Source organism: Thunnus albacares, chromosome 3 (genome assembly GCF_914725855.1).
Source record: "Thunnus albacares chromosome 3, fThuAlb1.1, whole genome shotgun sequence".
Classification (NCBI taxonomy): Eukaryota; Metazoa; Chordata; class Actinopteri; order Scombriformes; family Scombridae; genus Thunnus; species Thunnus albacares.
Genome location: NC_058108.1, coordinates 25405078 through 25429171, shown reverse-complemented (window position 1 = coordinate 25429171; position 24094 = coordinate 25405078). Strand labels below are relative to the sequence as shown.

Here is a 24094-nt window from a genome sequence, read left to right as displayed (position 1 = left end):
CTGTCTGTCCATAATAACCTATTTCACAGTGGTAAGAGTGGTAACCTATTTCACTGGTTGTAAGGCTGAGGAGAAAACTATAAACCTAAGTAGGTGGGATTTTAGCTCGAGGGGACCGAGTACTGAAACATGATGGAATCAGGCTAATGGAGTAGGTTAGACGACTCTCACCGTATGCTGACTTATTGATATCTTGTGTGTGATTGATACCTCACATATACTGTAACAGTTTCACAGTGTGAGAATATGCTGCTTTTTGTTTTGTTTTTTTCTGCAGTGGTACATGGTGACTCTTGTTCACATCTACAATCGCTGGAAAAACAGTGAAATTAGCTGCTACGTGAACGGGGAACTGGCTTCCTTCGGAGACATCGCCTGGTTTGTCAACACCAGCGACGTAAGTAGCAACAGTTCGAAAACGTTCTTCGCTGTTTGCAAATGTTCTTTGGAATCAGCCGCAAGCTTGTGTAATATTTTCTATCTGAACAAATTCTCATGGATTATTGGTTAAAGGGATCGTTTGACATTTCGGGGAATAAGATTATTCTCTTGACCAAAGTTAGATGAGAAGCTCAATACCACTCACATGTCTGTGCAGTAAATGTGGAGCTACTGCCAGCAGCTGGAAACAAGGGGAAACAGATAGCAGTACAACTAGAGACTGGTATCAATCTTCTTATGTAACTGGAAGAAAGCGAATAAGTGTATATTTATTTCCCAAAATATCAAACTAATTCTCCAAGTGGACCGTTTCTATAGCTGAGTGTGTTCTGTGTGTGTGTTTTGTAAATCTTGACTATTGCTGCACAAACCCCCCAGGGCAAAATTTATGGTTATAATTCTACCTGCTGCATTGTACACTTTACATTACATTAACTAGACATGTGGGTCCATGTAACAAGTTTTCTGTCATATATCAAGATATTGCCGCTGGAGCGTGTACCCAAAACTGAAAACCAAACCTCGCTTTCATGCCCTTCTCGCTCACACATAGATCTAATCTCAGTCTTTGCTATCAGAGGCCTTGGGGGTGAAACCATTTTCTCCCATCTTTTTGCATGGATAGTACAGCGGAAAAATGGTTACATACACTCTGCCCCTCTCACACATCACAGTACGAACTCTGTCACAGTCCCCGGGATTACTTTCTGTCATGCTGAGATATGAGATTTTTAAATCAAATTTTTGTAAGGAATAAAAATGCCTCCGCAGTGTAATATAATCCTCTAGATGTGTCAGTATGTCAGAAAGCAAATTAGCTACTTGATTGAGATGTGGCCATATCATTCTCAACATTTTTTCCGTATGCCTCACTGACCATGACTGGAGGAAGATTAACATTATCATGTTAGCTATGCTCGTAGTTTGAGGCTGTGTGTTGCTGTTTATAGTAAGTGCTAACATGAATTCCTCTTTGTTCTTTCTTGCTATTTTGCTCTTTCCTGTCTTTTTTTCCCTTCCTCCCTCCCTTCCTTCCTTCCTTTTCATCTTTCATTCTTTTCTTGATTCCCAAACTAATTGTTTTCTGTCTTTTTTTTCCCCTCCTTTCTTGATTCCTCAAAACCCTACCTCAACCACCTCCCCCTGCGTTCTCTCTGCTGCAGACATTTGACAAGTGTTTCCTGGGATCGTCGGAGACGGCAGACGCCAACCGTGTGTTCTGTGGACAGATGGGGGCAGTTTACCTGTTTGGAGAAGCTCTCAGTGCTGCTCAGATCCTGGCTATCTATCAGCTGGGTCCAGGTTACCAGGTGGGAGGGCATAACACTAGATGCAATAGTATTTTTATGAGAGATATTTAATAACTGATACAGGGAAGTGATGTGTGCTTTTCAACCATTAATGGATAACTGAAAAAATATAGTGCCAATGTCATTTGTTATGAAGGAGGCAATGTTTTCCTAATATCATGGAGCCTTTAAAAGTACAGAATCTGCTGCATTTTCTTATGACAAATGTTGGTCAGTTTGTCAAGTCCCACCTGTTTTGGTTGACAAAGCCAATAACGTAAAGAAATGATTTATCGTTTGAGGGCAACAACATATGGAAAGTTGTATGAATCAGCCTTAAATATAAGCATGATAGCAGCATACTTTTGAACAGTGATATGGTTGTAGCTGTGTACAGTATTTGGTTGCAGCTGTGTACTTACTTTTGTTAGTGCTAGAATAGTCTTGGTCACTGACCCTTTTGTAATTTAGAAAGACACTTCTGTGGGGGAAAAAAAAAAATAGTCACTAGTTTGTCTGTTTTCTTTTCTCAGACACTGTTTTATTTTCTCTGGCATTAAATCTCTTTCTCTCCATTCTCCTTCTTCCTCCTCCTCCTCAGGGCACATTCAAGCACAAGGCTGAAAGTGACTTGCTGTTTGCGGAGCATCATAAGACCTTACTGTATGATGGCAAGCTGTCCTCTAGTATTGCCTTCACTTATAACCCTCGAGCCACAGATGCCCAGCTCTGCCTTGAATCCTCCCCCAAGGACAACGCCTCCATATTCGTCCACTCACCCCACGCACTCATGCTGCAGGTAATAACGCCTTCAGTGTAACTTTTTGCGTGTATAGCGAGTGGAATTGATATTGCTGGGGTTGCCGTTATTTCACTTGAATCAGAATCCACCTTGCTGTCACCTTTTTTTTTTGAAGCAATACCAGTACAAATTCATTCACCACCTGTTCGCCTGCTCCTTCCCTCCCACTGTTCCGTACGCACCGCGCTTTACTCTTTCTTTCCTCCTCCGTGATAATGAAAGTGGCCCAGTTGGCATCTTTTCATTTTAATAGCCTCATTAGGGCAGAGGTTCAAATATGTTGAGCTAGCCAGACTGCTGCAGCTGCTGAAAAATGCCATGCTGGTACGCTAATTATGGAATTAGCCTTCCTTTGGACTTACAGTTTAGTTTGGAACTACGTACAGTACAAGAAGTCCTGCATTTTTCTTTTTAGAAGTAGGTGGTGATCTTTGTGGAAGTTTGCCACTTTGTGCTTGAAAATGCACTCAGGCACGCACACACACACACACACACACGCACTCACACACACAATACTGTTTCTTCACTCACTTTGAGTTTTCTTTTCTCAAGCACTAATTGAGTTTTCTCTCATGCCCTCTCATCAAAGAAGATGCTTTGTTTCCTTTGTGAGTGGAGCTTTTGCTGCCACAAAAACATATGCCCCATCCACCACACAAACTCGCACACAGTGTGAAATATGGATGAATATGTGACCTATATTTTCAGCTTTTCCATGCCATGCTCAGAAATTCCAATCCTATAGAGATGAAAAAGTTTTGTCAAGCCACTGTTGGTGTTGCAAAATACAACAACACAGACACCAGCTCATGCACCAGACTACCAAATATTAAAAGAAAATATGATCAGTTTCAGCCTCGTTTCCTGTGTTTTTCGACATTCTTATGTCTGTAGTCAACTAAACTAACAAAAGTAAAGAAAATCCAGGGGTTAACACTTGAGTTTGAGTTCTTGAATCGTCATCTTGCAGAATGGCATCATTTGCTCTCTCAAACACTGAGCATATCCATAACCTGGAATTATTATAGAAGCTGTGGTGCAAAAATATGTTGGCAAAGGTATAAATGATTTAGTTTTAAGGTACATTTTAGTGGTCAAAGATTCAAAGAGTCCATTACGATTTGTGCCTGTTAGGATAGAAAGCAGATTGTCGTAGTACAATAAAGTATCAGTATTTTATTCACTTGTGATTATTTAGTATTCTTTCAAATACAGCGACACATAGAACCAATTTATTGCACATCACAGTGATTAAAAGAACAAATATTGTGACTGAATTAGATGTTTGTGTGATTCATATACGAATGTTGGCCCTGTTACATGTTAAATGTAGTCATGTGGATTCATGTGTGTTTGTTTGCACAGGATGTGAAAGCGGTGGTGACTCACTCAGTCCAGAGTGGCATACACTCTATCGGTGGTGTGCAGGTCCTCTTCCCTCTGTTTGCACAGCTGGATTATTGCCAGCCCTCCAGCCACGAGCTGGACACCTCTGTCTGGTAACCATAAACACTAACACACACACACACACACACACACACACACACACACACACACACACACACACACACACACACTTAAAATGTTCAAGGAACAATTTGTAGTTTTTGTTTATCCTTCATTCAAGTTTATCATTATTTTGTTTTCTGGTATCAAGCCATTCTGATAGTGTAGAACATATAAAGTGTAAATATTTAGGCTGCTGGTTTGATGGCTGTAAAGTAGCATAATCAGTCACGTTCGCTGCAGTGCTATACTTCTGCTCAGGCATAATGGGATCTCCTGCTACTGCTGTACTTAACAGCTGAGTGGCAATCCTGACAATCATGTTCTGCTTACAATATACAACTTGAACTAATGCATTATAACCTTAATTAATGTTTTTCTTATGCCAGAAGAAATTAAATTGGCTAAATACTTCAAGCCACTTCAGTTTGAAGATGTGTGACATTATTTACCTCATTTTTAAGATGATATTAAACCTAGTGTTTCCCTTGATGGTTAATGGTGAGCTGAATTGTTTACTAGTGTAAAATAACATTATGTCAGGCTAAAATAAAGGTTCTCACTACATGTGGCTGGTATACAGAGAGCTCACAAAGCCTGTTATTTAACATTTTTAATTGGCCCTATGTTTTTAGTCTATTACCGCTGTCTTTACAGATACAGTACCTCAGCTGTCTGTCAAAAATTGTTTGTGCTATCGCTGTCAAACTACAGTAAGTGTTTAAAAAGCGGTCATAAAATAGGTTATATGTTTGATGTCCTGCTGAGTTTGAAAGCTGTGAGGCCGTTTTACTTGTAACTGCAACGTTGTTGTTGTGTATGCTGCCCTCAAGGTGATGCTAACTAGAATCTGTTCTCCCAGCACAATGGAGACACAACACCCTCATTCAATCACATTTCATGTAGGATATGCCCTTCATAGCCAGGACTTTGTCAGCAGCTTACATAGATTATTGTCACTGTCTCTCTCTCTCTCTGTCGCTGTTTGTCTGTCTGTGTACCTCTTAGCTGCACTTTGCTATCCTTTGTGATGGAGCTCTTGAAGAACTCAGTGGCTATGCAAGAGCAGGTCCTGGCCTGCAAAGGCTTTCTGGTCATCGGCTACAGTTTGGAGAAGGTAAGACAAACATAATTTGGCTCAGCTGGCAAAGAAATACACGAGAGAGCTATCTTCCTGCGCTCATAATGAACCCAGCACAGTATTCCCTTAACACCACAAACACACTAACACACGCACACACCAACACCAACACTTAATATGAGACGGACTTTGTTTTCCCTCAGCTGTATTTAGAGGTCACAGCTGGCTCGTGTGCTTGTTAGGCAGAAGAGGAGCTCCTCATCTTTCTCTGCATGTGTCCTTTATCTCCCCTTTCCGTGTTGCACCTCATTCACCCCTTTCTGCTTTCCATGTCATCGACTCCGTTCACTGACCTATCATCCTCTCCTCCTTTTTCCACCTCCTATTGTGCCACTTTCCGCCTCCTTGTCTCCCTGTCTGTTCTCCAGTCTTCCAAGGTGCATGTGACGCGGCCCGTCCTGGACATTGTGCTGGCCTTCTCCAGATACCTTAGCAACTTGCAGAATGGCATCTTGCTGCTCAAGCAGCTATGCGACCACATTCTGTTCAACCCTGCCATCTGGATCCATGCCCCTGCCAAGGTAACATGAATATACTGTTTGAATACATGCATACACATACATGCACGGTAGCACATTATTTTACATTTGGTTACATTTGTAAGGGATGCAGATAAGCACATTCACATGTAGACTGAAACACATATTGGTTACTGCATACAGATGTGCACACTCACAGATCTGCAGAGTCAAAATCACCTTCTTTTGCTCTGTATGCTCTTGCCCTGATTTTATTTTCAGTGTTTCAGAGTTCAGCTAGGAGTTCAAGGTTATCCCTCCACCTGTGACTTACTGACTGCTATTTAAGTGAGAATGGGTTGCCGACAACCCTTAGAGGCTTAGAATCCTCCACGTTCTTCTCATAGGAACAAGAAACAAGGACACAGTAAAACTGGATTATTCCACTCAAACTCTAAAGTGTGTAAGTATATGTGATTTCTCATATGTGCTTTATCTCCTGCAGGTGCAACTGACACTGTACACTTACCTGGCGACAGAGTTCATCAGCACAGTGACCATCTATAACGCCATTCGCAGGGTGGGCACTGTGCTTCAGGTCATGCATACACTGAAATACTACTACTGGGTTATCAACCCTCAGGACCGCAGCGGAGTCATGCCCAAAGGCCTAGGTGAGACTGCCCACAAATTGCAAAAATTAACTGTGTTTATAATGTAATACAGTAATGTAACGCTATTAATGTATAGTGTTCCCATTCCTCTTCTCACTCTCCTTTCAAATATGTAATCAAGACATGCGTGTAAAGACAGATTTCACATGCAGACATGAGCATTTGCACAGAAATGTGTGCACACATACGAACACACACTCTCACATTTACTCACTGCGAGTACTCCAAGTGATAAATCAGGCGCAGAACTTTGCTTTTACAAGAAAAAAATAGACCTTTAGAATTTCTTGCCTTATCTTTCTGGATCTTGCCAAGTTGTTAATTTATTAGCCTACTTTCAACAGTCATTGTGTGCTGTTTTGGGTTTTCAGATGGTCCAAGGCCAAACCAGAAGGAAATCCTTTCTTTGCGAGCCTTTCTGCTTCTGTTTGTCAAGCAGCTCATAATGAAGGTATGTTTATGCCTCATGACACCAAAAACCAGACCCACCCTCCACCCCCGCCCCCAACTAAAACAACTGAGGAAGTGGCACATTTGGATGCCAGAATTATGCTTACTAGTGGTTCCTGTAGCTGATGTTTGATTGGCAGTGGTGCCAACATGATGCAGTATGCGTAAGAACAAACTAACCACCACTTTACACAACAGCAAACATAGTTTACTCTTGGTCAACCCATAATATAATAACTTTTAGATGTCAGTGAGGGGATTAAAGCTTTCAGCTTTCACTACAGCTGTCTGTTGGCCAATAATTTGTTATACACTTAATAATGTAGGTGCATACATTTTTTTAATTGAAGAGTTTATTCAAACTGGCATGTAAAGCATTTAATTAGCATGTAAGTGTAAAAAAAAAAACAACCCCTGCATATTTATAATCTTGGACTTATTTATTTTTTGAAAAGCAATCAAACACTTCTAATAAATGGATCTTATGTGAATATGTCTGAACTTTTCCTTTGTGTCTTTTATATTAAACCATAAAACTGCATAATGTTGTAATTAGTTGAATTTACATCTTTTCCCAAGTTTCTCAGTGGTGCACCTCCTCTCACAAATCAAGTTTGGGTTTTCACAGTGGTGAAATAATCTGTGCAAATATATTCTAGGATCATGGAGTCAAGGAAGACGAACTACAGAGTATCCTCAACTACCTCCTTACCATGCACGAGGTAGGGACGCATACAGTACCCTTGTTCATGCAACAATGAGCAGCCGAAAGCTCACCACTAGGTGGCATCATAACACTTCTGTACTGTGTTGTGTCTTCCCACCACCTGATATGCAGAGCAGGAGCAAACAATTCCTGTTGCTCAAAGAAGAATTACTGTTTCTTGTTATTTTTCCAAGTTTGCCAGTTAGAGGTCCTGACAGAAGTGGTTTTGTTTACAGTGGATTGATGCATAACAAATGAATCAGTCAGTTTGGTCAGTTACACAATAAAACTATGTAAGAATAAGGGGTCATTACAACATGGCTCAAAAAAAACCACTGTTATGTAGCAACCCTTGAATTTATAGAGCACATATTGTTATCCTTTAGTTCAGACGTGTATAATGTATTGCATTATTTCTACTGAATTTTCACTATGTTCTACCATTACTGCTGCTACCACCACTACTATATATTACAAGAATAAACAGCAGTAAATAACTACACATATATCTGCCTTGACATAGAAAACTGACTTATACTGTATCTTCCTCATAATTTAAAATATTACCATGGAAGCTGATCTAATTCAGCTTTACTAGATGCAGTTTTACCACAGTAGCCTCAAGTCTCCTTCTCTTTGTCCCACAGGATGACAATCTCATGGATGTGCTGCAGTTGTTGGTGGCTCTGATGTCTGAACATCCTGGGTCCATGGTCCAGGCCTTTGACCAGCGCAATGGGATTCGGTAATGATCACCTTTTGATATTATATGCATATGCATATTACATATGTACTGATAGCTTTATCAGTGTTACTCAGTGTCAAAATGGTCAAAAGTGGAGTTGATCATTTTAAATATTGATAACTTTAGTCTTGTATTACTGTAGCTTTATGTAACATTTTTACGGTGGATACTGTATGCACTCGTTTTTGTTTAAATTAACAACAGATCAAATTCTGTTTTGAAAATAGAAATGTGTTTTGCATGAACATGGTACATGGTATATACAGCTAAATCTCTAATGAAATGCTGCAAGTGTGTAAAATATTGTGCATTTTAAATATGTATTTTTATTTTTAATTGATGTAAAAATCAATTGAATTTTTGTCTTTTTTTTTACAGTGTGATTTACAAGCTTTTGGCATCAAAAAGTGAAGGAATAAGAGTGCAGGCACTCAAAGTGATGGGCTACTTCCTGAGACACTTGCCACCAAAGTAAGTACAGTGAAAAAGCTAAAATACACATGAATATATTCCTGGACTTAAGAGGTTGTAGATTATAAAATTATTCATAAACACACACAATTTTGATATTAATAAAATATGAAATAACTGAAATCAATTTTATGTATGGCAAAGTCCATTTCCAAATGTTCCCAATAGTTACAGAGCTACTATAAAGTATTGTAGTGTGCAAAAGAATCTGTCGATCTTATACAGATAAAATTGTAAAAAAACAAAAAAATGTCGCATTTGATCAAACTTGCCTTATTTTTATTTTGTGCATACTACTGACATAAATGTGACACTTGTAGGTTGCTATTTTGTCTAATGAGCAGTACATATACTGTGTTATTTCAGTGTTATTGCTTTATTGATTGATGTTCAGGTCATATTGTAAGCTGTTCCCCACTTCGTTTTTACCAATAACCACCAATTATAGTGTTGCGCACCTTATGCTGCAATCGTAGTACCAGAAACAACTCTAGTCTTGCCCTGCTGGCAACAGCATTGTGATCCAAATGCAAGATTGACTATAAGGCACTCTGCAAACAGTGCACAGTTTTTTAGCTGATTTATAACACTAAGATGGAACTGATCCATGATCAGAGATGAAAGCGACAAAGACTTTTCTGTGAGGGACTGCTCTTACTTAGTCAGCGGGGATTCTCTTTTTCATTTCCTCCGTGTCAAACATCAGCTGGAGCTCAGCTGATTTATACTGCTAAAGATTTCAACCGTTGCAATTATTTGACTCATCAGAAACTCCAGATTTTGCCCTTGTCATTTTTAAAAAATTTACAATAATATAGAACTGTTTGAATATTATTCAGTATTACTTTTGAGATAAAAAATACATCGTGCTATCTCTGTGCAGTTACATTAAGCCAGTTGTGTATGTACCAGTTTAAAAAAAAAATGCACTGCATTACTTTCTGATACAGCAAAGTCATGTTTACTGACAGACCTTTGACCTCCTAATGTCCTAATTAGGAGGAAATCGGAGGTTATGCTGAGTCACGGCCTCTTCTCTCTGCTCACTGAACGCCTGATGCTCAACTCCAACCAGTTCACCATGACAACCTACAACGTGCTCTTTGAGGTCAGTCGGCCTACGTTCACACTCGAGGCCTGCGCTTACAAGACAGAAATGGTCCACAACTGCCCGAATAAATATTTATGTTCAACTGCATGACAGTATTTATTTTTAATATGTGGTATGTGTGTATGAATTATAGCAGTTTAAAATGTTTGCCTTATTAGATTACTGTTTCTTCCAATTTTGCCTTTACTACTCAATATAAATATTTAACGAATTATACATAACAATAAATTGTATGGCCGACCACCTGCAGAAACTGGATTTGACAATTATTTAGCAATATACAACATGATGGTGAAACATAAACATAGCTATGTGTATCTATTGTGTAGTTTGTTTCCCTGTTATTGTTAAGACCTATGTAGATATTTATGACTTGAATCCCCTCTCCGTCCCTCGGTAGATTCTTACAGAGCAGATCTGTACTCAAGTGATCCATAAACAGCATCCGGACCCCGACTCCACTGTGAAGATTCTCAACCCACGTAAGTGCCTCCTCTGCGCCACACTACTCTCCTAAATCATTCCCTGCAGCGTACCCTCTACATACCTATTGCTCCATACTGCACTGGAGGATATTCCCCATGGAACCGTGCGATTGCTATATACAGTCAAACAAATGAACGACATAAATTTTGCAGCCAGAGGGTATTTTCATACAACTGAACCTCTGATGTAAACCTAGCATGAGGATAGCTAGATAAAATATATACACATGTGCTAGTTTTATTGATTCTCTGTATCATGTTTTGTCAGGATTAATTTACACATAAAGGAATGATAAATGTAACAAAATTATGACGTCACTTAATTCAGTTTATTAATATTTTATATGCTTATGAAACTAGATGTATGTATTAAATTAATTCAATCAATTATTCAATAATATTTAGGTGAGTTTGTAATTTATTGTTTTTAATGCATTTGTATAAATCATTTCAAGTAAATAATGCGAAATGTTATTATCTTTATGTTTTATTTTACCTTCAAACTTAGTCTATCATGTTACCTTTTTGTTGTATGTATTTTATAATTAAAGATTAAATGTTTATTACAATGATCATAGCATGTAATTAAACATAACATGTAATCAATATTATTTATGACCTGAATAACTATGTACATACTTTGCGTACGTATATGTATTACTATATACTATATTACTACTGTATATACTAGCACACACGCAGTTTTATTTATGTTTTCTACCAGTGCATAATTACAAGAAGAAAGTGCATAATCATTTTCTATATGCCGCAACATAACCAGCTGAAATGGCGACTCCGGGCTTTGATCAATGTTCCCATTCTATAATTTACTTACCTCAAATTTCACGTCAGCTCACAACATTTTTTTCTTATGGTGAAATCTTAAGTATTCATTTCAGCTATGAAAAGAAAACTTTCCTCTCACTTTTATGCTCATGCTCCTGCACAGGCACACGCACCTTTTGTGCACACACACACACATACAAAACGGCTTTAATCAGTTTGAAATCCAAGCACTTGGTATAATCACAACCAAGGTTTACTTCCAACCAGCCTTAATCTGACAAGGTCCTGCTGTAGTCACACATTGATTATCTTAAGCCTTTATTGTGTTAAAAACTCTTCTACCCAACCATCCTAGACAGGCGGTATATATCATAGAAACCTTGTATGGGTTCGTACATGTGAGCACATTCTATGGAACATAGAGCGGTGGTCTGTTTCTCCTTTGCTGTGCATTCTCTTGATTTAATCTGTGACAAACTCCCAAAATGGCCCCCTGATTGCAGTCTTTAGTAACGTCAGAGCCAATCAAACAAACCGAGGAAGTACTGTTTCCCTCAAATTAACTCAAGGGAAAGGAACCAAGAGCAAATGGAAAAAAGAAGGGAATACGCCATCCCTCCATCCTCATTCCCGGTACATGCTGGGGTAATTTTCTGGCGGTAAAGGTTCAGCGACTCATAATTTGAGTGACTAAGGCGTAGAAACAACACAACCGTCTGCCGGGGCAAGGGGGCATCGGTTAGCGCCAAGGTCTGAAGAGACAAGTGAAATCCAAGCCCTGCCGTCTCTCTACTCAAAGTAAATGGACACTGACATTGCCTAGATAATTAATCTAAACAGTCAGTCTCTTTGGTTTAACCGAAAGCTAAGCCTTCCAGAAGGGCCTGCGACTCTGGCTCTCTCATTTGAAACAATACCAAAACCATTACAGTATGATAAAGATCAATGGCCCGGACTTTTATATTTCTCCTCTGTTATGTTTTTCTTACCACAGGCACAGATTTTCAGGTGTGTACAGCTGGGAGTTCAGATAGTTTGTGACACAATGATTTGCACATGTTGAGACCAATGTATGATTTAGTTGTTGATTTGTACAGTTTCCTTTTCTGCGCCCAAAAAGCAAGTTTTATGTCTTAGCAGAATGCTGAATGTTTCCAAATCCAAGCCTTGAAAAAACAAGCTTGCCATAATGTATTATGTTACAAAATGGACAACACAGACACAGAGAAGTATCTTATTTACATGCACTGTATATTTTAATGTAACTCTATGAATATTTTTATTTTAACAGAAATATATCCATTCTGTTTAATGTTTTTTTTTTTTAGAGATTCTGAAGGTAATAGCTGCTCTGCTGAAGAACTCTCCCCCATCCCCCGAGAGCATGGAGGTGCGCAGGGTTTTTCTGTCAGACATGATCAAACTGTTCAATAACAGCCGAGAGAACCGCAGGTAAGAATTCAGCCTGTTTCACAGGAATCGAGAACTACATCGCACACAAGTCTGAGCTGTGTTTACGTGCTCCTGAGATTCACATTCAGCCCTACACCACCTTCTCATACTATAGCTGTGTATGCTTTTTTTTTTTTTTTGTTTCAGGAGCCTGCTGCAGTGCTCGGTGTGGCAGGAGTGGATGCTCTCTCTGTGCTTCATCAACCCGCGAAACAACGAGGAGCAGAAAATCACGGAGATGGTGTACGCCATCTTCCGCATCCTGCTCTACCACGCCATCAAATATGAGTGGGGCGGCTGGCGCGTCTGGGTGGACACCCTGTCCATCACCCACTCCAAGGTCAGAGCGCTCATTATAACCATGCACGCCTCACACACACACACACACGCAGAGGTTATCCACAGCTTTGTTTATCTTTCTCTGTGGATCTTCTTCTATCTCCTCATCTGTTTCATTTTTACATTTTTTTTTTTTGTGTTTCGTTTCTGTTTCTCTTTGTTTAAGCTCACACGCTCTTTATCTTTCTGTAGTAAACACAAGCACGCACACACACACACACATACACACACTCAAATCTTGCTGCAGTATTGTCAGCCTAAACATTCACCTCATGACCGTAACCACGTCTTTGCACTTACCCTGCTCCTCAGTTTGATTCCAGCCAAACGAACAGCAGTATTCAGTCAAAGCCATCAGCTCTGTCACCCATATGTTTAGTTTGAATCTGACATAATGCAATTCATCAAATAAGAAATTAGAGAGCATAATCGTCTGAACCCTCTAACTTGCAGCATAGACCAGCATAGTAATTAAACCTTGCCTCTCAGTGCCCATCAGATTAAGCTATGGAAGCCATACAGTGATCATTTAAAACCTAGTTGCACTATAAACCAATGAGAACGAGTCCAGCAGCCCTTCCATTCTTTATTTATGTATAGAGTCTCTTTTCTTTCACGTTGCACAGATAAAAATAAACTTCTGGCACTTCTTATTTCCAAAAGCTGAATTCAAAATACTGCTTTAGAAATTCAGTGTTGATATCATATTACGCTACTCTGTTCCAAAGCAGTGAAGTAATTGAGGTTGGTGTCAGATTGTGGTCTGGGGGGTTTTTAAGCCTGGCAGATTGAAGGTTGAGTTAAAGAAGTGCTTGTGATATGAGACGCTTCACCGTGGCGTGGGTGCTGTGAGCGTCGGCGTCCAGTAGGGGGCACAGACAGACTGCCTGGGAGATGATCAGTATGAAGGCGGCAGTTAACAGGACTGTGTGTGTGTGTGTGTGTGTGTGTGTGTGTGTGTGTGTGTGTGTGTGTGTGTGTGTGTGTGTGTGTGTGTGTGTGTTGAATGCTGGATGCTCTGAACTCCCAACATCTCTCCACATCTCTGAACACAGTAGAACTAACCTGCAGTGAAAATAAAACATGTACATGCAGAGGTTTAAGGAAATTTTCCACATTGGCAGACAAGGACGGTATTTGATGTATGACAGTCAAAAAGATGACTACACAACAAGAAAGATTTGAAAATATAGTGTTGCAGTGACAGTAAGACTGTGACAATGAAAATATAACATGTTTATGTAGGTGGTATTGTTAAAATAATAAAAAAAAATCCAGTTATGTTATCCCAAATTTAAAATGCATCTGCTTATAAATATAGAAAGTGTGATTTTGATATTTCTGTTTGGCAGTGACAAAAAATCGTAGTGTAAATATAATCATCTGAGATTTTGGCTATTTATGAATAACATCTTGTTGATGAAGGACTTTTGTCCTTTCGTCTGTACATATTGCTGGAGTGTGTTTAGGTTTCACTTTGCAATGTAATAAAGTGTTTAGTTTGGTGTTGTGCAGAAATTGTTTATTCTCCTTTGTAAACGACAGGCTGTAATTGCCTTTTTTTTCCTATAATTGCACAAGATTAATGCTGTTTCTCCTTGGCTCTAGTAACACTGCACTCGTGTAACAACAAAATTTCGCTCACAAACTGTGTGTGAATAAACCCCAAGCACTTGTAAGATGTGAGATATACACACAAGCACACATAAACGTACACACAGTGCAGGGAACCCGCCTGTGAATCGGATAGTTGCGGTGGGTGCTAGCCACCAAGATACATGCATCTGCTATAAAAAAGCTAAAGAAACTCAATTGCAATTTTATTGTCCCGTTTGATAGATTTCCTGCCACCTTTGTAGCACCGAAGCTGTTTGTCACTGTTGCTCTCTCCTCCCACTGCTGCAGGGCTGTGTATGTGTGCATGATTGTATGTCTGTGTGTGTGTGTGTACAATCGTGTGTATGTGCGTGTCTGTGTTTGTGCGGATGTGAGTTAGCGGGCACGTTTTCTCTTTACCCTCCTTTTCTCTCGGGCTCTAGGAAGCCCTTCTCTCTCCGAGCCCATTGAATATTCATCGGAACCATGCGAGAACAATCAGAGAAACAAGGCCTCATAAATACAACCAGCCCACTGGGAGCCTCTTGATAAGTGCATATGTGTGTTCACAAATACATATTTGAACGCTTCTTTCTTACATAGGCTTTATGATTTGGTTTGTCTTGTGTCAAATTGGTAAAATTGTCAGTTTGGCATGTATAGAGATGACATGGCCTATGCTAAATGCGTGATTTCACCCCACTGCTAATAGAGACAGTCTAAATAGTAGAGAAATTGCCCATGACTCATAATCTTTGAACTGCAGTCCCCATTAATGCATTATTGTTTTCTGTATCATATGTTTTATTTTTTTTATTTTTACATTTTTCAAATTATTAAAGGTACATGATTAAGATCCATTTTATTTCTACTTTTATTTTTATACTGGCAAATAATAACTAACAAGAGGCACTAACAACTAAATGTAAGATTTGTGAGAATTAAAAAGTCTGTGTATTTTGGGTTGCTCTGTGTGTGTGTGTGTGTGCATGCTTGTGTTGTGTATCCTTATGTCAGTCATTAACAAGTACTGCAAGTGTATCTGCATATGTGTCTCTCTGAAAAGACAGATGTTCTTGCAGGTGGGCACGCTGACACAACAGCCCTCCCACTCACAGCCCACACACCCACCCAAGGTGCCCCTCGTCCATCTCTGCACACAAATCAGTCCGAGAACAAGGAGTTCTCCCAAAGAGAGAGATCGAGGCGTGAAGGTCCCTCTGTCCTTCAGACTCCCACTGTCAGCTAACTTCATTATACCTGTCAGACATTTTACCACAAAGATAAATATGAGCAGAAATGAGCCAACAGATCTTTGAGAAAATAGAATGTACATTATGAGCTGCTAATTCTATAAGTAAGTTTAGAAGTGGAGCGTTTTTGGAAGAATTGAGTTTAATTGTATCAAATCAGCCTTTTTTAGTTAATGATGGAATTGTTTTTCAGTAAAGCTGGTGCGGTCTGAGGTTATTGAGACGTTACATACACAAGATTCGAGCTGTTGTTCTTGGCAAAAGGGTTTCAGATCGGCGCATTGACAAGTGGACAAAGAAAGGAGAAGTCAGAACATTGAAAAACCAATGCTAGACAATAGCCATGCATCAAATATCGTCTGTGCTACCCAGTAGCCCAAGAACTAGTATCCATGACTTTGATCTACTACCCTGTAATTCTCAGGTAATTATTAAAATCTCAACGTGAAATGTATAATAATCAAACGATGGCTTATTTAGCCCGCAAGACTCCTCACTAGGGATCTTTGCGCAAGCTTATCTTACTATAACTGCGATAGACATTACAGATAAGGAATGTATGCATATCACTGAATCAGATGGGCAGGAGGAAAAACTAAGAAGAAAAGTGTTTAAACAGGGAGTGAGAAATGAAGATATTGCGAACAAGAGCAAAACCACACAGCCAGCTCCGCAGTAGCAGATGACATTGATTTTGGAGGAGGAATTGCATTTAGCTAATCGGATTAGAGCCACGCTGCCCTCCCCATTTCCCCTTTGTTTTGTGGTTGCTCTCTATCTATTGATCTAAATGGGGACTCCCAGGCTCCTACTGCGGGGGTCTCCCAAGATCAGCACTTTGCCACCCCGACCCTCACCTACCAGATTGTGGTGTGGGGCCTTTGCTTATTCTGGATCTGTTATACTGCACAGACGTGTGGACAAAGTTGTAGCTTCTGTTTGCTTTGTTTTGGAAATGCGATAGCTGATATCTGATGCAGTCGATATCGTTCGAGTACAGGAAAATGGAGATTTTATTTCTAATTCTGTTTGTTGATTTTTACATGATATCTTTTGTCAAAAAAATTGAGTTAGAAATGAAAATAGTAACTAGCCGTATTGAAATGTATTTTTGTTTATAATGCCCCCCATCCCAGGCGTTTCAAATCTTTTGTATAAGCTGGCCATGCTGTGCCCAGTTAATACCATGTTACCTGTCACGTTAGAAAGGCCCACCATGTTTTTGTACATTACCATAACATTTTTCCATACCCCACTGAGGCCAGGCCGAGTCATGGAGTAGGATTAAATTAGATTAGATCAGCGCTGATGTCCTAGCCACCCAAGGCAGTTTCTATATATTGTAGCAAGGCTAAACGCTCTTTTAAAAACCACAGAGACATATACTACCTCTGTCTAATGGTAACTGGATCTGTTACAGAGCCCCATTTAAGGCCAACATACATCATCTTAATGTACAGACTGCATCCTGAATCTATGACGTTATGTGCAACACTGCTCTCCTGCATAATTTCCATCGGAGCTGCGCTCTGAATGTAGCCTTTTAATTGCTAAAAATGCTAAATGTCAAATTAAGCTCAAACTAATGGGGTAGAAGGTCTTGCTGTGTGATCACTGGGAGAGACGGAGGAAGAGAGAAAGAGATGGACGACTGGTGCATTTAGAACAGGCTGTGCACTCAGAAACAGCTATGGATTACCAATCACTGCTTCCTACTACAGAAGATTAATGAGCACCTGTGTAGCAGGCTAATTTAGAACAATAACGCCTAATTAATTACAAATAATCAGCTTCTTTCTCTCCCTTTCCTTTCTTCCTCTCTCAATGACTCACTTTCTTTCTCTTCCTCTTTTGCAATTTCTTATTTTTTTTTTTTCTTCAGCCTTTTGATCTCTGGCTTTTTAATTTTCTTTGTTTTTCTCTCTCTCTCTCCTCCTGTCCAAATAGCCTCAGGTAAAAAAGCACCAAAGTGGGTCTAGTTTCACCCCCACCCCCCCCTCCCCTCCACCAACCCATCTTTGACTTTCTGTCCTCCAAGCCCAGTGATTAATGCAGGGTCTTAAATTAGGCGTGGGAGGATTTGCCGATGCTGGACACGCACTCAGCACAGCTCACAGACACACACTAATAGTATCTACTGCTAATCTATGACTGCTTACATGGATGGGCTCTTCCTCAAATGCCACTGCAGACCATTGTCGTTATAGACTAGCAGTCTAGTCTACCCATATCAGATGGTAAGGAGACTGATAGCGGTTAATAGGCCGTGGGCAGCTGTACATGAGAGAGAGGAAAAGTTTTAAATATGGCGCAGTTACCCACAAATGGTCCCAGTGGTTACATGTAGAAATTAGGTGAAATCTAAACAGCATTTTGAGAATCTGTTGCTTTCAATTTGAAGTCTGAAGAGATCATTAAAAGACCAAAAGTTTAACCAATGGATATCAGTTAAAGAGAGGAACTACAGAGGTACATCATGAAGTAACCACTAAAGTGTATCTTGATGGGTTTATAACATCAATCATCAACAGTGTATTTGAATAGTTTATGACATGGATCATCAACTAACAGCTGTGGTGATTTTCATTTTACTGTGATGTGTAAATGTCCTATTGATGCAGCATTTAATGATGCCTTTCTATGCTCTCCAACAAGTGTATTAAAGAAACTACACTTAAAATGAATTAAAGTTAATTAATAAAATTAATTAAAGGATAATTTCAGTTAATATTTTTGTTGTTTAATAATAGTAGTTGTAGTAATAAAATGTTTATAGTCACCAAGTTAATTGCTGAAATCTGGAAGTGCAACAATATTAAATTCAATGGGGCAAGAAACAAAGCAGTCAGGTGATGATTCAGGTTTTAAACAAACCCCCAGGTTGTTTTTATTTGGAAATGCTACATGTTTGGAAGAGAAAACAAAAGTGAATGTTACAATTATTATGAAAACTGTTTGTTGCAAACATCCACGGTTTACAGACTTCCTGTAAGTAGCGTAGTTGTATGCATACAGTTTTCCATTGTTCAATGTCGGGATTATCATTGACATTTTAGGTGCACTCACTTTTGGTTAGATCTCCAAATAAATTTAACTAAACAGTTGGCTTGTTAATAACCTGTCTGTCTTGCCCCGTCGAATGTTGCCCTGTTCTTAAATCTGAGTAATTACTTTGATTAGAACAATGTTAATGTAACTGATAGAAATGATGGCCACAATTACAGAAATGGAACCCAAGTTGTTGTTAAAAGAATTATCCATTGACTAATCAAAGGACAGACCAATCTGGTAGATTTGTGATGCCATAAACCAGTAGTGTTTCATGTATTGTAATATTTTTTTTATGTGTGTTTTGCAGGTCACCTTTGAGCAGCACAAAGAAAATCTGTCCCGCATGTTCCGTCAGTACCAGCAGCACGAGTCTGCAGGCTCTTTCAGCACTGTCCGAACCGTCTCTGGTGCCAGCCAAAGCTCGGAGACCGCGGAATGTGTTAATGGGCCACCTGCAGAGGAGACCGCCCCTTCCACTGTCATTGAGCTGACAGTGGACAAGCTGTCCCCGAAATCCCCTGACTCAGCATCGAGTTCCACCATCACCTCTAGCCAACTGGAGGCTGCTGATGAACGGGGACACACATCCGTCACTGTGTCCAACATCTTGGCGCAGGCTGAAGAAGAAGACCAAAAACTGGTTCAGGAGTCTTCTCCAGATGGCTCAGGTGATGGGAAAGAGACTGAAGATACTGTGATACAAAAAATTAATAAAGAGGGACTGAGTGAAGAAACCGACACACAGGAACCAGTGACTGAGGCTTCCACTGAGAAAACCGATAATCTACAAACATCAGTTAGCGACCAGCCTGAAACGAAGGCAGCTGAAGTGGTCAAAGACTCTGCTAAAACATCTGTGAGTGACGACACACAAACACCTGCAACAGATGACGAAAAATCTGAGAGTGAACATAACAAAGGTGAATCATCAAACTCCATGACAGATGACTCTTTAAATGAAGCAGACACAGAGCTGCCAGTGACTTCAGAGCAAGAAAGTAAGAATGACCAAACGTCCCCCGAGACGACGTCTTGTCTGGAGAACAGTGTGCTGGGTGGAGCATCTGTCTTCAACGAGGACTTGGTTGACGTGTCGTCTGTTAGTGACCAGATCCACCCTAGTGATGCTGATGATAGCCAAGAAGAATCCTCTTATGCTTCTGCTGCTGCCGGAGAGGAAGTGGAGGTAGTGGAAAAGGAGGGAGATAAACACGATGAAGATGATGAAGGCAAGAAAGATGAAGGACAGGAGTTTCAAAAAGAAGAAGAAAAAGACGAAAAACAAGAGGTTACAATGGAAGAAAAAACTGAAGAGAGTGAAGAAACTGAAAGTAAACAGATGTCTGATTTAGAGAGTCAGAAGGTGGAAACGACTCCAGCTGCAACACCTGAACAAAACATGACAGAACCACCAAAAGAAATAGTTGAAGAGGATCAGTCTTCCTCCATCGCTGAAACTGCTACTGCAGACCAGCAGCCCGCAGATCCCACACTGCCCTCTACAGCCCAGGAGGTTGCAGCAGCGTCAGACCCCGTCTCCACCTCACCTAGCCAACCTTCGGAAACCCCTTGCACTACCGGGGAGGAAACCCTGTCCGGTGCCCCAGACAGTAGCACCGCCACCTCCAGCTCTGACACCCAGAAAAGTGCAGACGGCAAGACCAAAGAGATCAAAATCGCTAGACTTGACGTGTCTAATGTGGCCTTAGACACAGAGAGGCTCGAATTGAAGGAGACCTATACAACAGTATGCATCTCTTTGATTCATTTCTCTAATTTTAATTTATAGATTTAATTCAGTCTTGTTATATGCAGTAGATTAATATGTATATTTTTCTGAAGAATCAAATAGACAAAATTGACAGTTTCAGTCCCTATAACTGCTTTCTGTGTTGCCGATATGTCTGTAGGAAACAAGCCAAGGCCAGCCAGCGGCAGCGGCAGCAGCAGCACCACCAGCAGGAGGGTCCGCAGGCCAGCCGAGAGAGAGCGGCACCTCAGCCCCTCGTTCCACCATGTTTCGTATCCCAGAGTTCCGCTGGTCCCACATGCACCAACGCCTCCTCACTGACCTGCTCTTCGCTATTGAGACAGATGTCCAGATGTGGAGGAGGTAGGGTAACAATCCGCTGACGGTGACTTTACTATTGCCTTGAGCTAACAATAATTTTGTTAATTGATTAATGGAATAAAGATTTATTGACTCTGTGTCTCTGAGGAGCAGGCGGAAGATTTAATCTCACGAGCCGTCTGCTCATCGAGGGGCGTCTGAAAGAGTCTTTCGCAAGTCTTAGTTTTGTTGCTGGGATGTTTCAATTGTAGGAGTTTCTCTTTACATGTTTATTTATTTAAAGGGAAGGAAAAATAGTGGCCAGCAATCTTTTTATTAACCACAATCTTTGCACTAAACAGTACTGCAATGTACTTCACATTAAGCTTGAACTAAAGTCTCTGTTGATGCAATGGAATTAATCTGTCATTGAGGACCCTTTACATCAGACTTGAAAGTGTAGACCAATGCACTGGAAATATTTCTGTAAAGAAGTAAGATATTTATATCCAAGAAGCTTAGTACACTCTCTGATCTGTAGGGTGTTATTTAAGTTATCCAAGTAAATTAAATGTCCAAGTAATAGATGCTGTAAGTGTTGCTCCACATTGGTTTCATTTTAAGTTTGTGTTATTTCTGCTGCTGTGGAAGACCATTTCTGTTTCATCTACTTTGTGTTTCGGTAACAAAAACAATCTTTTTCTTTTCCTCCTTCTCTTCAGTCACTCCACAAAGACAATTTTGGATTTTGTGAACAGCAGTGAGAACGTCGTATTTGTCCACAACAGTATACACCTCATCTCCCAGGTGGTGGACAACCTCATCATGGCTTGCGGAGGCATTTTACCTCTGCTTTCTGCTGCCACCTCTTCTTCTGTGAGTCTCTTGATGTGTGTTGCTTTGTGTGTGTGTGTGTGTGTACACTTGTCTATGGTTGCAGCATATGTAGCTGATGGCTCCAATCACAGGAAGCTATTCATCCTCAATGACCTTTCCCAATCACATTAGACTACAGTTAGCCCCTTCCTAACATTGTTAGTTTGTTTTTGTGTTGTCTGACCTCGGTGACTGTGGCCGTCTTACATGATTCTTTGCTTCTGCCAATGACTTGGCTCGGCCTGTTGAAGAAACGGGTTGATGTTCAATTCCATTATAATTCAGTTGTTTGTGCTAACCAAATTTAAAAGCAGAGGTTATAAATTCCAATTTTATTGTAAATAGTGTGATTGTGATGTGTTTACAATATAACTGTGCCATACATGTTTAGGTATATTTTATATTGGAAGTAATTGTAATGCTTAATTGTTTCTTATTTATAATTCCTGGAAAATGTCTTTGTGATTAGAGCCAGCATAAAATCTGCATGTAATTTTACTTTTGTTCTTCTAGCCATTGGTCTGAGTCGTAATCTAAAAGTCAAAAATAAAAGGTTTAATTTATTATCTATTACCTGGACAAGATATAATTTTCATCATTTTATATACAGAATATCTTCCAAAATGAATCTGTACTTAATATCTACTGAATCAACAATCTGTTTTTTTTTTTTAACTTATCCTTTAATTACTATATATTTTTTCCTCTCTCTACTTCCAGCATGAACTAGAGAACATTGAACCATCCCAAGGCCTGGCAGTGGAGGCTTCAGTCACCTTCTTACAGCGGCTCATCAACCTCGTGGATGTTCTCATCTTTGCCAGCTCCCTCAACTTCTCCGAGATAGAAGCTGAGAAAAACATGTCGTCGGGAGGCATCCTCCGACAGTGCCTTCGTCTTGGTAGTCACGCTGCAGTCTTTGTTTTGTTATTTTTCCCCATGACTTGCTCCATCTTTTTCATTTTAATGGAATCAATATTCCTGAAACTGCTCATTTACTTCTAATCTCATGCATTCTTTCCCTCTTATGTCCTATTTTTAAAGAAAAAAAAAATGTAGCGAGTCAGAGGTTTAGCTGTCTTTCTACTAATGTTCCCCCTCACTGAATTTCCTTTGTTTATCTCCTCCTTCGACCAAGCCCTCTGTCCTCCCCTGTTCATCGATCCACCTCATATCAGCCGGCAGTAGCCTCTTATATTAGCCCCAGTCATGGCTCCCTGTAGCCTTTTTGACCCTCCCTTCTGCGTTGTCTTTCTTTTCTGCCTTCTCCCTCTCCATCTCCCTCCGCCGCTCTCATTCCCTCTCCTCTTTCACTCTGCTCGTATCGGCGCTCTCTTATCTTGTTATTATAACCCCACTGCATGGCAACACTCTAAAATGGCTACTATCATGATATAGTGAGTTCTCCATAATGGCCTTGGCTGTACTGTACTGCAGCGTAGCCCGGGGCCTTTTTCTGCCTTCTGTTCCAGGCTATTAAAGTTTCCTCTGACAGCATCAAAAAGCCAAGCCTCCCTCTAGCTGAATAAAAGATATTGAAATTCTTACATTATTCATTGGTGGTGCACCTTTTCAGCAAACACAGAACAACACAGTACACACACACACAGACACACACTCAGAGTGGAAGCAGCGCAATACTTTCTACACTGATTTAAATAATTTCTTCATGCTTTGCTCCATATATGTAATGGTGCATATCAAGGTATCCGTTTTTGCTTTTAGATACTCATTACAGTGAAGGTTGCAAAACAAAAAGGCTGTCAAAATGCTAAGTTGTAATACAAAGACCACTTCTTCTCTCAAATATTATCCTACCATCCTACGCTGTTGAGGTTTCGCAGGAAAGGGATGCCACTGTACTACAGGTCCAGTTTTAGAAAGCAGCCGTTATGAAATGAATATTTGATGAGGTATGTGCTCCCCATTGCTGGCACCTAATCTGATTTTGGAAGACTGTAACAAGGTTTTAGCGTCTCCACCCCTCCCTCCCCCTCTCTTTTTATAAATGGTTGTATGAAAGAGTAGTCCTAATGGAAAAAGCGAGCCCATTTCCAGACGGAATAATTCCCTCCTTCGTAATCTAAATGGCTCAGAGTTAACATTTGTCAGTTGTCAAGTACAGCACAGTGGGGGTTGGGAAGGCCTCCAACAGAGGGAGCAGTACATTAGATTACAAATGGTAAGCGTGCCAGCTCAGAACACACCTAAAGTTGCGGGACCACGAGATATTTTTTCGTGACGAAGGACGTGTTTTGCTTCTGAGCACGTGCACACCCTAGCAGCGTCATTTGTTATGGAGCTCTATACGGTGGATGTGATTCAAGAGCACACCCTTGCACTACGACCTTGGGAGGAGAGGTGGAGCAGGGAAGAGTGAACGATGCTGCCAGAGTTGGGCCAGAGCACTGA

The 24094-nt window shown here is 40.2% G+C and overlaps 1 protein-coding gene across 8 annotated transcripts in view; it reads left to right on the top strand.

The window, feature by feature from the left end:
- The window catches only part of lrba (LPS responsive beige-like anchor protein), a 191405-nt gene that overhangs the window by 34571 nt on the left and 132740 nt on the right, over positions 1–24094 (top strand). For all 8 annotated transcript variants that reach the window (XM_044347236.1, XM_044347239.1, XM_044347237.1 and 5 more), the window contains exons 7-25: positions 278–397; positions 1605–1751; positions 2332–2529; positions 3898–4031; positions 5047–5155; positions 5548–5700; positions 6143–6311; positions 6683–6762; positions 7421–7483; positions 8115–8212; positions 8591–8683; positions 9683–9791; positions 10195–10276; positions 12394–12517; positions 12665–12857; positions 19064–20503; positions 20667–20869; positions 21529–21682; positions 22403–22583. In XM_044347236.1, the coding sequence (XP_044203171.1) occupies positions 278–397; positions 1605–1751; positions 2332–2529; positions 3898–4031; positions 5047–5155; positions 5548–5700; positions 6143–6311; positions 6683–6762; positions 7421–7483; positions 8115–8212; positions 8591–8683; positions 9683–9791; positions 10195–10276; positions 12394–12517; positions 12665–12857; positions 19064–20503; positions 20667–20869; positions 21529–21682; positions 22403–22583 (3850 nt within the window). The remainder of the gene's footprint in view (positions 1–277; positions 398–1604; positions 1752–2331; positions 2530–3897; positions 4032–5046; positions 5156–5547; positions 5701–6142; positions 6312–6682; positions 6763–7420; positions 7484–8114; positions 8213–8590; positions 8684–9682; positions 9792–10194; positions 10277–12393; positions 12518–12664; positions 12858–19063; positions 20504–20666; positions 20870–21528; positions 21683–22402; positions 22584–24094) is intronic.